At 37.4% G+C, this 13,855-nt stretch overlaps 1 protein-coding gene across 1 annotated transcript in view; it reads left to right on the top strand.

Moving 5' to 3' along the window:
* Positions 1-1,889: 1,889 nt before the first annotated feature.
* The window catches only part of LOC142098512 (uncharacterized), a 105,043-nt gene continuing 93,077 nt past the window's right edge, over positions 1,890-13,855 (top strand). The window contains exons 1-3 of the mRNA XM_075181353.1: positions 1,890-2,352; positions 2,694-2,777; positions 3,255-3,690. Of these exons, the coding sequence (XP_075037454.1) occupies positions 1,890-2,352; positions 2,694-2,777; positions 3,255-3,690 (983 nt within the window). The remainder of the gene's footprint in view (positions 2,353-2,693; positions 2,778-3,254; positions 3,691-13,855) is intronic.

Here is a 13,855-nt window from a genome sequence, read left to right as displayed (position 1 = left end):
GCGGTCCAAAAACAACGCTTTTTTACACTCCTGTCTCCCTTTCTCTTGGAAACAATGACTTACATCAATCCTTTTACATAATTCCTGTTTCTCATGACATTTCTAACATTGCCCACAATTATCAACTTTCTAAGTCTTTCTGAGCAAGAGAAATCGCAAAACATAGTCATTTCTTCATTGCCGTCCAAAAACAACGCTTTTTTACACTCCTGTCTCCCTTTCTCTTGGAAACAAGGACTTACATCAATCCTTTTACATAATTCTTGTTTCTCATGACATTTCTAACATTGCCCACAATTATCAACTTTCTAAGTCTTTCTGAGCAAGAGAAATCGCAAAACATAGTCATTTCTTCATTGCCGTCCAAAAAGAACGCTTTTTTACACTCCTGTCTCCCTTTCTCTTGGAAACAATGACTTACATCAATCCTTTTACATAATTCTTGTTTCTCATGACATTTCTAACATTGCCCACAATTATCAACTTTCTAAGTCTTTCTGAGCAAGAGAAATCGCAAAACATAGTCATTTCTTCATTGCGGTCCAAAAACAACGATTTTTTACGCTCCTGTCTCCCTTTCTCTTGGAAACAATGACTTACATCAATCCTTTTACATAATTCCTGTTTCTCATGACATTTCTAACATTGCCCACAATTATCAACTTTCTAAGTCTTTCTGAGCAAGAGAAATCGCAAAACATAGTCATTTCTTCATTGCCGTCCAAAAACAACGCTTTTTTACACTCCTGTCTCCCTTTCTCTTGGAAACAATGACTTACATCAATCCTTTTACAAAATTCCTGTTTCTCATGACATTTCTAACATTGCCCACAATTATCAACTTTCTAAGTCTTTCTGAGCAAGAGAAATCGCAAAACATAGTCATTTCTTCATTGCCGTCCAAAAAAACCCCCTTTTTTACACTCCTGTCTCCCTTTCTCTTGGAAACAATAACTTTCATCAATCCTTTTACTTAATTCTTGTTTCTCATGACATTTCTAACATTGCCCACAATTATCAACTTTCTAAGTCTTTCTGAGCAAGAGAAATCGCAAAACATAGTCATTTCTTCATTGCCGTCCAAAAACAACGCTTTTTTACACTCCTGTCTCCCTTTCTCTTGGAAACAATGACTTACATCAATCCTTTTACATAATTCTTGTTTCTCATGACATTTCTAACATTGCCCACAATTATCAACTTTCTAAGTCTTTCTGAGCAAGAGAAATCGCAAAACATAGTCATTTCTTCATTGCCGTCCAAAAACAATGCTATTTTACACTCCTGTCTCCCTTTCTCTTGGAAACAATGACTTACATCAATTCTTTTACATAATTCTTGTTTCTCATGACATTTCTAACATTGCCCACAATTATCAACTTTCTAAGTCTTTCTGAGCAAGAGAAATCGCAAAACATAGTCATTTCTTCATTGCCGTCCAAAAACAATGCTATTTTACACTCCTGTCTCCCTTTCTCTTGGAAACAATGACTTACATCAATCCTTTTACATAATTATTGTTTCTCATGACATTTCTAACATTGCTCACATTTATCAACTTTCTAAGTCTTTCTGAGCAAGAGAAATTGCAAAACATAGTCATTTCTTCATTGCCGTCCAAAAACAACGCTTTTTTACACTCCTGTCTCCCTTTCTCTTGGAAACAATAACTTTCATCAATCCTTTTACTTAATTCTTGTTTCTCATGACATTTCTAACATTCCCCACAATTATCAACTTTCTAAGTCTTTCTGAGCAAAAGAACTCGCAAAACATAGTCATTTCTTCATTGCCGTCCAAAAACAACGCTTTTTTACACTCCTGTCTCATTTTCTCTTGGAAACAATGACTTACATCAATCCTTTTACATAAATTTTGTTTCTCATGACATGGAGGTTGAGGGGTCAGAGGAGGGAGAGGGAGAGGTTGAGGAGACAGGTCAGGGCAGGAAGACCAAGATAGGGAGGAATGTGCGCTTCTCACATGATGAGAATTGTGTGTTGGTGCACAATATCGTTCCCTGTTATGAGGTCATACTAGGCAACCTGGCAGCCCGGACTCCTCTAAGGCGGCGTCACCAATTGTGGGGGCGTGTCTGTGATGCCGTGAATGCAGTGGGCCCACTAAAGAGGACAGTGGCGCACTGCCGCAAGCGGTTTTCGGATATAAAAAGGAGGCTGAAAGAGAAGATGGCCCAGGAAAAGAGGGCAACCAGGCGCACGGGTGGTGGCCCCCCTCTTCGTATTGAGTACACAACGTACAAGGAGGAGCTGCGACAGATAATGCCGGCAGAGATTGTCGAGGGGATAAACGTCCAAGACACGGATTCGCCCTCTTTTGGACAAGTAGTTGGTGAGTTATTTGCATATTTTACTCTAACAGTATTTATATATTTTTTCTCTTTTTAAAACTGCTTTTCTCTTTTTAAAACTGCTTTTCTCTTTGCAAAACTGCTTTTCTCTTTTTAAAACTGCTTTTCTCTTTGCAAAACTGCTTTTCTCTTTGCAAACGTTTTTTCTTAAAAAAATTTTTTGTTTTTGTTTTTCAAAGTGTATTTTTGCCTCTAATAGTTTGTAAAGGTTTTTTTTTCTCATAGAAAAAAAAAAATTGCAAACACATTTGTGCAATAAACAGTATATTTGGAAATTGTTTTTTTCTGGAAATACATTGTATGCTTTTTCTAATACATCCAGAATCGCCAGGACCGCAGTTCAGTCCCAGTGCCAGACCTACACCCCCACCTTCAGCGAGAGATTCGGGCACAGACGAGCAAGCAGGTACGTGATTTCTGTTTAGGAGAGAAATAATGGAGTTAATTGATTTTCTGTGCAAATGTTGCTGTCAATTTTTTTTTTTTTTTTTTTTAATTGTTTGCAATGAGAAGTTAGGGCTACATTTTACTAAACTGATATGTTGCCTATAGTAACCCATCAGAATATACCTTTACTTTATTTATTGCATTCAACAAAATGACAGCTAAAATCTGATTGGTTGCTATAGGCAACATCTCCACTTTTTATAGCATGCAGTTTAGTCAAAATAACCCAGCATGTACTACACAGACCAAATGATAATGGGTATTAAAAGGATAATAAGTGCATCCGTAAGCAGGTAGCATAGGACTTGAAATCAGGAATGCAAACATTGTGAAAGAATCTGTAGTTGCTAAAGAATATTCTTTCCTATCCAGTGTTCAGAATACAATTTACAAACATATTATATACTATATACTTACCCTCATTTTTCATACACAGGGCCCTCTTCATACCAGCCACCTCAGGCGGAGTCCCTGGAAATGTCCCCTGAGCCAGAGGATCAAACGACCATCACCCTGGTAACAGTGGATGCCCCTGTGTCTGGCCTCCAGGAAGTTTCACCTGGCCCTGCTGAACCATTACACCACCAACCTGCACCTGAAAGTATGGACCCAGCCAGAGAAATGGCGCTGTCTATTGGCGCATTCCAGCAGCAACAGACATTGTTCATGGACAGGCAAACTCGCCACATGTCACAAATTGCGGCCCAGTTGAGGCGGATACACCGCTCCAATAGTCAACTCCCTGCTGGAATCAACCGTCTGGCAACAGCTTTAGAACAGACCAATGTGCACCTGGCCCAAATGACTGGGGCTGTGGAGGCCTTACATTCCACAGTACGTAAGGGGAATGCCAATGTGACCCGGCTGGCAGGGCAACTACATTCAGAAATTGTAGCCCGTTTACCGGCACCTATGTCTTCAGCCACCACCAGTGCCGCTAGTACGCCTACCACATCTCTACAGAGTACTCCTCCAAAGAGAGGTGCTCGCACCAGGGGTGGGCGAGGGAGGGGAGAGAGTGGCACCAAGCATAGCGATATGCCTGCAAAAAGGCATCGCTAGCATAATGTTTCTTATTGATTAATGTTTTGTCAAGTTTCTATAACCATTATACGTTATTATTTATTGTGTTCTGCAATAAATGCAGTTAAATTTCTATTGTGTCAGTCTTTCTTTTCTGCACATTAAACAAGAGTATACTGATTTTTTAACAACTATGCACTAATTTCACTTAAACATTGACCTCTGACTGTCACATTCCAGGGATGTTCATATTTACCACATGAGGAGTACACACTATCCTGTTTTTAAAGGTTCCAATTTACAAAACATTTAAAATAAAATACTAAAATTGCACTCACATAAAACACATTTTGGAGCAAAAAATGTTTTTCATACTATGTACTTACACGTAAAGTAGTTTGCAATTAGACGGTCTCTAATCTCCCTTCCGCCCTCTGTGCTCTGCACATCACCAGATGTGACACGTACCCCTTCTTCACTGTCTACTGCAATAATCGGTGGGGTAAGTTGATGTAAAGCCAGGTTATGCAGCAGACAGCAAGCCAGGACAATCTCAGATACCTTTTCAGGTGCATACATAAGCACCCCACCAGATTTATCAAGGCACCTGAACCTGGTTTTCAAGAGTCCAAACGTACGTTCTAGGACACCTGTGCTTATGTGTGCCTCATTGTATTGGTGCTGTGCAGGAGTCTGAGGATGCAGCAGAGAAGTCATGAGCCAGGAGCGACACCCATATCCTGAATCTTCTGCAATAAAAGTAAAATGTTAGCTACCATTTACTTTGAGCATGTTGTACAGCAGTTAGCATATGTGAGTATGGACTCACATATGCTAACTGCTGTACAACATGCTCAAAGTAAAGGATAAGGGATATATAAAACATGCAAAGTACATACCCAAAAGCCATCCCTCCGGCATTTCACTACTTTCAAATTTGGCATAAAGGATAGACTGTCTCAGGATAAAGGCATCATGACATGACCCAGGATAGCCTGCAACAACACTTAATATACGCTGGTTAGCATCGCAGACAACCTGCACATTCAGGGAGTGGTAATGATGGCGATTAACAAAAACCTCTGCCCTGTGGTGAGGTGGTCTCAGGGCAATATGAGTGCAATCTATTGCACCCATTACATTAGGGATACCTGCGACCCTATAGAAAGCTCCCTTGAGCTCATGCCACTGTGACTCCTGGCCGGGGAAGCAGATATATCTAGGGCACACTCTTTTAAGGGCACCTAAAACCTGTCCAAAATGCCTTGAAAATGTCGGCATAAGCCAATCACTCTGGAGGACACAGATTGAAAGGAACCTGTTGCCAAAAAGTGAACTGCACACAGTAGTTTGTGTAGTCCTGACACTGCATTAGAGCGGCTGGTTGTAGGCTCCAAATCATCCTTCACTTGCTCATACAGTGCCATGAGGTTAGTACGATTGAGGCGAAACATTTGTACTACCTCCACATCAGCCAAAGACTCCAGATTCAAACGCACTGGAAATGCACGTGGAGTGCGGGGTCTTTGCAGGCTCCGCGGAACAGATGCCAACTGCTGTTCATCCTCCTCCTCCTGGCGCCTTTCTGCCTCCATCAGGTAAAAAGCTGCAAACATATCCTGGCAAGAATGCACCACATTACCTGCAAAGGCCATTCTCCAACAACCCCACACCTGCCAAATAATGAGGGGCCCTTTTTGTAAGCATCATGATTAACTGCTGGGCAATAGACGGTGATTGTCTGTGATTGCTTCAGGCAGAAAAACCATTTTTCACATGTGGATTGCATTAGCATTAAAATAAGGGTTAACTATGTAATGCAACAATTCCCATCCTAGTTTCTTTGAGGCAACAGTATTCTAGTGGTTTTTTGGAAAGTACAAAACAACTAGAAAAGGAAAGGTGAAATGAGATTTTACTATGCAATCATACTGGGTCAAAAAATAATGGAAAACAAAAAAAACAGTAGCCTGAAATTTCATGACACTTTGCCCATTTTCTATACACAGTCCTAATGGGTCATTGGACATGAAATAGGCCTTTCTCTTATGGTCTGATTGGCAAAATACCTGCAACAGCACACTGTTTGAACCATCACGCCGCTCACAAGCAGCGCTTTCATTTTGGTCTTTTGAATGGCGGTTTTCCGGCGGCTTTATAAACCCCCTAATAGTAAATCCGGCTGTTTGTATGTTGAACATTGTTGAAACCGTCATGGCGCTTTACACAGAGGCGGGTTTGAAAACATCTTTTCTGGTCGTTTGGACGACGGGTTTAGCCTTAGTAAATCCGGCGATGGCTAAACCGCCGCCAAACCCGCCGAAAGTCAGCGGGTTTAGAAACACGCCTGATAGTAAATCTAGCCCTAAGTCTTTCTGAGCAAGAGAAATCGCAAAACATAGTCATTTCTTCATTGCCGTCCAAAAACAACGCTTTTTTACACTCCTGTCTCCCTTTCGCTTGGAAACAATGACTTACATCAATCCTTTGACATAATTCTTGTTTCTCATGACATTTCTAACATTGCCCACAATTATCAACTTTCTAAGTCTTTCTGAGCAAGAGAAATCGCAAAACATAGTCATTTCTTCATTGCCGTCCAAAAACAATGCTTTTTTACACTCCTGTCTCCCTTTCTCTTGGAAACAATGACTTACATCAATCCTTTTACATAATTCTTGTTTCTCATGACATTTCTAACATTGCCCACAAATATCAACTTTCTAAGTCTTTCTGAGCAAGAGAAATCGCAAAACATAGTCATTTCTTCATTGCCGTCCAAAAATAACGCTTTTTTACACTCCTGTCTCCCTTTCTCTTGGAAACAATGACTTACATCAATCCTTTTTCATAATTCTTGTTTCTCATGACATTTCTAACATTGCCCACAATTATCAACTTTCTAAGTCTTTCTGAGCAAGAGAAATCGCAAAACATAGTCATTTCTTCATTGCCGTCCAAAAACAACGCTTTTTTTACACTCCTGTCTCCCTTTCTCTTGGAAACAATGACTTACATCAATCCTTTTACATAATTCTTGTTTCTCATGACATTTTTAACATTGTCCACAATTATCAACTTTCTCTGTCTTTCTGAGCAAGAGAAATCGCAAAACATAGTCATTTCTTCATTGCCGTCCAAAAACAACGCTTTTTTTACACTCCTGTCTCCCTTTCTCTTGGAAAAAATGACTTACATCAATCCTTTTACATAATTCTTGTTTCTCATGACATTTCTAACATTGCCCACAATTATCAACTTTCTAAGTCTTTCTGAGCAAGAGAAATCGCAAAACATAGTCATTTCTTCATTGCCGTCCAAAAACAACGCTTTTTTTACACTCCTATCTCCCTTTCTCTTGGAAACAATAACTTACATCAATCCTTTTACATAATTCTTGTTTCTCATGACATTTCTAACATTGCCCACAATTATCAACTTTCTAAGTCTTTCTGAGCAAGAGAAATTGCAAAACATAGTAATTTCTTCATTGCCGTCCAAAAACAACGCTTTTTTACACTCCTGTCTCCCTTTCTCTTGGAAACAATGACTTACATCAATCCTTTTACATAATTCTTGTTTCTCATGACATTTCTAACATTGCCCACAAATATCAACTATCTAAGTCTTTCTGAGCAAGAGAAATCGCAAAACATAGTCATTTCTTCATTGCCGTCCAAAAACAACGCTTTTTTACACTCCTGTCTCCCTTTCTCTTGGAAACAATGACTTACATCAATCCTTTTTCATAATTCTTGTTTCTCATGACATTTCTAACATTGCCCACAATTATCAACTTTCTAAGTCTTTCTGAGCAAGAGAAATCGCAAAACATAGTCATTTCTTCATTGCCGTCCAAAAACAACGCTTTTTTACACTCCTACCTCCCTTTCTCTTGGAAACAATGACTTACATCAATCCTTTTACATAATTCTTGTTTCTCATGACATTTCTAACATTGCCCACAATTATCAACTTTCTAAGTCTTTCTGAGCAAGAGAAATCGCAAAACATAGTCATTTCTTCATTGCCGTCCAAAAACAACGCTTTTTTACATTCCTGTCTCCCTTTCTCTTGGAAACAATGACTTACATCAATCCTTTTTCATAATTCTTGTTTCTCATGACATTTCTAACATTGCCCACAATTATCAACTTTCTAAGTCTTTCTGAGCAAGAGAAATCGCAAAACATAGTAATTTCTTCATTGCCGTCCAAAAACAACGCTTTTTTACACTCCTACCTCCCTTTCTCTTGGAAACAATGACTTACATCAATCCTTTTACATAATTCTTGTTTCTCATGACATTTCTAACATTGTCCACAATTATCAACTTTCTCTGTCTTTCTGAGCAAGAGAAATCGCAAAACAGTCATTTCTTCATTGCCGTCCAAAAACAACGCTTTTTTTACACTCCTGTCTCCCTTTCTCTTGGAAAAAATGACTTACATCAATCCTTTTACATAATTCTTGTTTCTCATGACATTTCTAACATTGCCCACAATTATCAACTTTCTAAGTCTTTCTGAGCAAGAGAAAGCGCAAAACATAGTCATTTCTTCATTGTCGTCCAAAAACAACGCTTTTTTACACTCCTGTCTCCCTTTCTTTTGGAAACAATGACTTACATAAATAATTTTACATAATTCTTGTTTCTCATGACATTTCTAACATTGCCCACAATTATCAACTTTCTAAGTCTTTCTGAGCAAGAGAAATCGCAAAACATAGTCATTTCTTCATTGCCGTCCAAAAACAACGCTTTTTTACACTCCTGTCTCCCTTTCTCTTGGAAACAATGACTTACATCAATCCTTTTACATAATTCTTGTTTCTCATGACATTTCTAACATTGCCCACAATTATCAATTTTCTAAGTCTTTCTGAGCAAGAGAAATTGTAAAACATAGTCATTTCTTCATTGCCGTCCAAAAACAACGCTTTTTTTACACTCCTGTCTCCCTTTCTCTTGGAAACAATGACTTACATCAATCCTTTTACATAATTCTTGTTATTCATGACATTTCTAACATTGCCCACAATTATCAACTTTCTAAGTCTTTCTGAGCAAGAGAAATTGCAAAATATAGTAATTTCTTCATTGCCGTCCAAAAACAACGCTTTTTTACACTCCTGTCTCCCTTTCTCTTAGAAACAATGACTTACATCAATCCTTTTACATAATTCTTGTTTGTCATGACATTTCTAACATTGCCCACAAATATCAACTATCTAAGTCTTTCTGAGCAAGAGAAATCGCAAAACATAGTCATTTCTTCATTGCCGTCCAAAAACAACGCTTTTTTACACTCCTGTCTCCCTTTCTCTTGGAAACAATGACTTACATCAATCCTTTTACATAATTCTTGTTTCTCATGACATTTCTAACATTGCCCACAATTATCAACTTTCTAAGTCTTTCTGAGCAAGAGAAATCGCAAAACATAGTCATTTCTTCATTGCCGTCCAAAATCAATGCTATTTTACACTCCTGTCTCCCTTTCTCTTGGAAACAATGACTTACATCAATCTTTTTACATAATTCTTGTTTCTCATGACATTTCTAACATTGCCCACTATTATCAACTTTCTAAGTTTTTCTGAGCAAGAGAAATCGCAAAGCATAGTCATTTCTTCATTGCCGTCCAAAAACAACGCTTTTTTACACTCCTGTCTCCCTTTCTCTTGGAAACAATGACTTACATCAATCTTTTTACATAATTCTTGTTTCTCATGACATTTCTAACATTGCCCACAATTATCAACTTTCTAAGTTTTTCTGAGCAAGAGAAATCGCAAAGCATAGTCATTTCTTCATTGCCGTCCAAAAACAACGCTTTTTTACACTCCTGTCTCCCTTTCTCTTGGAAACAATGACTTACATCAATCCTTTTACATAATTCTTGTTTCTCATGACATTTCTAACATTGCCCACAATTATCAACTTTCTAAGTCTTTCTGAGCAAGAGAAATCGCAAAACATAGTCATTTCTTCATTGCCGTCCAAAAACAACGCTTTTTTACACTCCTGTCTCCCTTTCTCTTGGAAACAATGACTTACATCAATCCTTTTACATAATTCTTGTTTCTCATGACATTTTTAACATTTTCCACAATTATCAACTTTCTCTGTCTTTCTGAGCAAGAGAAATCGCAAAACATAGTCATTTCTTCATTGCCGTCCAAAAACAACGCTTTTTTTACACTCCTGTCTCCCTTTCTCTTGGAAACAATGACTTACATCAATCCTTTTACATAATTCTTGTTTCTCATGACATTTCTAACATTGCCCACAATTATCAACTTTCTAAGTCTTTCTGAGCAAGAGAAATCGCAAAACATAGTCATTTCTTCATTGCCATCGAAAAACAACGCTTTTTTACACTCCTGTCTCCCTTTCTCTTGGAAACAATGACTTACATTAATCCTTTGACATAATTCTTGTTTCTCATGACATTTCTAACATTGCCCACAATTATCATCTTTCTAAGTTTTTCTGAGCAAGAGAAATCGCAAAACATAGTCATTTCTTCATTGCCGTCCAAAAACAACGCTTTTTTACACTCCTGTCTCCCTTTCTCTTGGAAACAATGACTTACATCAATCCTTTTTCATAATTCTTGTTTCTCATGACATTTCTAACATTGCCCACAATTATCAACTTTCTAAGTCTTTCTGAGCAAGAGAAATTGCAAAACATAGTAATTTCTTCATTGCCGTCCAAAAACAACGCTTTTTTACACTCCTGTCTCCCTTTCTCTTGGAAACAATGACTTACATCAATCCTTTTACATAATTCTTGTTTCTCATGACATTTCTAACATTGTCCACAATTATCAACTTTCTAAGTCTTTCTGAGCAAGAGAAATCGCAAAACATAGTCATTTCTTCATTGCCGTCCAAAAACAACGCTTTTTTTTACACTCCTGTCTCCCTTTCTCTTGGAAACAATGACTTACATCAATCCTTTTACATAATTCTTGTTTCTCATGACATTTCTAACATTGCCCACAATTATCAACTTTCTAAGTTTTTCTGAGCAAGAGAAATCGCAAAGCATAGTCATTTCTTCATTGCCGTCCAAAAACAACGCTTTTTTATACTCCTGTCTCCCTTTCTCTTGGAAACAATGACTTACATCAATCCTTTTACATAATTCTTGTTTCTCATGACATTTCTAACATTGCCCACAATTATCAACTTTCTAAGTTTTTCTGAGCAAGAGAAATCGCAAAGCATAGTCATTTCTTCATTGCCGTCCAAAAACAACGCTTTTTACACTCCTGTCTCCCTTTCTCTTGGAAACAATGACTTACATCAATCCTTTTACATAATTCTTGTTTCTCATGACATTTCTAACATTGCCCACAATTATCAACTTTCTAAGTCTTTCTGAGCAAGAGAAATCGCAAAACATAGTAATTTCTTCATTGCCGTCCAAAAACAATGCTTTTTTATACTCCTACCTCCCTTTCTCTTGGAAACAATGACTTACATCAATCCTTTTACATAATTCTTGTTTCTCATGACATTTCTAACATTGCCCACAATTATCAACTTTCTAAGTCTTTCTGAGCAAGAGAAATCGCAAAACATAGTCATTTCTTCATTGCCGTCCAAAAACAACGCTTTTTTACACTCCTGTCTCCCTTTCTCTTGGAAACAATGACTTACATCAATCCTTTTACATAATTCTTGTTTCTCATGACATTTCTAACATTGCCCACAATTATCATCTTTCTAAGTTTTTCTGAGCAAGAGAAATCGCAAAACATAGTCATTTCTTCATTGCCGTCCAAAAACAACGCTTTTTTACACTCCTGTCTCCCTTTCTCTTGGAAACAATGACTTACATCAATCCTTTTTCATAATTCTTGTTTCTCATGACATTTCTAACATTGCCCACAATTATCAACTTTCTAAGTCTTTCTGAGCAAGAGAAATTGCAAAACATAGTAATTTCTTCATTGCCGTCCAAAAACAACGCTTTTTTACACTCCTGTCTCCCTTTCTCTTGGAAACAATGACTTACATCAATCCTTTTACATAATTCTTGTTTCTCATGACATTTCTAACATTGCCCACAATTATCAACTTTCTAAGTCTTTCTGAGCAAGAGAAATCGCAAAACATAGTCATTTCTTCATTGCCGTCCAAAAACAACGCTTTTTTTTACACTCCTGTCTCCCTTTCTCTTGGAAACAATGACTTACATCAATCCTTTTACATAATTCTTGTTTCTCATGACATTTCTAACATTGCCCACAATTATCAACTTTCTAAGTTTTTCTGAGCAAGAGAAATCGCAAAGCATAGTCATTTCTTCATTGCCGTCCAAAAACAACGCTTTTTTATACTCCTGTCTCCCTTTCTCTTGGAAACAATGACTTACATCAATCCTTTTACATAATTCTTGTTTCTCATGACATTTCTAACATTGCCCACAATTATCAACTTTCTAAGTTTTTCTGAGCAAGAGAAATCGCAAAGCATAGTCATTTCTTCATTGCCGTCCAAAAACAACGCTTTTTACACTCCTGTCTCCCTTTCTCTTGGAAACAATGACTTACATCAATCCTTTTACATAATTCTTGTTTCTCATGACATTTCTAACATTGCCCACAATTATCAACTTTCTAAGTCTTTCTGAGCAAGAGAAATCGCAAAACATAGTAATTTCTTCATTGCCGTCCAAAAACAATGCTTTTTTATACTCCTACCTCCCTTTCTCTTGGAAACAATGACTTACATCAATCCTTTTACATAATTCTTGTTTCTCATGACATTTCTAACATTGCCCACAATTATCAACTTTCTAAGTCTTTCTGAGCAAGAGAAATCGCAAAACATAGTCATTTCTTCATTGCCGTCCAAAAACAACGCTTTTTTACACTCCTGTCTCCCTTTCTCTTGGAAACAATGACTTACATCAATCCTTTTACATAATTCTTGTTTCTCATGACATTTCTAACATTGCCCACAATTATCAACTTTCTAAGTCTTTCTGAGCAAGAGAAATCGCAAAACATAGTCATTTCTTCATTGCCGTCCAAAAACAACGCTTTTTTTACACTCCTGTCTCCCTTTCTCTTGGAAACAATGACTTACATCAATCCTTTTACATAATTCTTGTTTCTCATGACATTTTTAACATTGTCCACAATTATCAACTTTCTCTGTCTTTCTGAGCAAGAGAAATCACAAAACATAGTCATTTCTTCATTGCCGTCCAAAAACAACGCTTTTTTTACACTCCTGTCTCCCTTTCTCTTGGAAAAAATGACTTACATCAATCCTTTTACATAATTCTTGTTTCTCATGACATTTCTAACATTGCCCACAATTATCAACTTTCTAAGTCTTTCTGAGCAAGAGAAATCGCAAAACATAGTCATTTCTTCATTGTCGTCCAAAAACAACGCTTTTTTACACTCCTGTCTCCCTTTCTCTTGGAAACAATGACTTACATCAATCCTTTTACATAATTCTTGTTTCTCATGACATTTCTAACATTGCTCACAATTATCAACTTTCTAAGTCTTTCTGAGCAAGAGAAATCGCAAAACATAGTCATTTCTTCATTGCCGTCCAAAAACAACGCTTTTTTACACTCCTGTCTCCCTTTCTCTTGGAAACAATGACTTACATCAATCCTTTTTCATAATTCTTGTTTCTCATGACATTTCTAACATTGCCCACAATTATCAACTTTCTAAGTCTTTCTGAGCAAGAGAAATCGCAAAACATAGTAATTTCTTCATTGCCGTCCAAAAACAACGCTTTTTTACACTCCTACCTCCCTTTCTCTTGGAAACAATGACTTACATCAATCCTTTTACATAATTCTTGTTTCTCATGACATTTCTAACATTGCTCACAATTATCAAATTTCTAAGTCTTTCTGAGCAAGAGAAATCGCGAAGCATAGTCATTTCTTCATTGCCGTCCAAAAACAACGCTTTTTTACACTCCTGTCTCCCTTTCTCTTGGAAACAATGACTTACATCAATCCTT

This window comes from Mixophyes fleayi, chromosome 7 (assembly GCF_038048845.1).
Source record: "Mixophyes fleayi isolate aMixFle1 chromosome 7, aMixFle1.hap1, whole genome shotgun sequence".
In the NCBI taxonomy this organism is placed as follows: domain Eukaryota; kingdom Metazoa; phylum Chordata; class Amphibia; order Anura; family Limnodynastidae; genus Mixophyes; species Mixophyes fleayi.
Note: the sequence above shows the minus strand (reverse complement) of the source record. Positions and strands in the feature narration are given on the sequence as shown.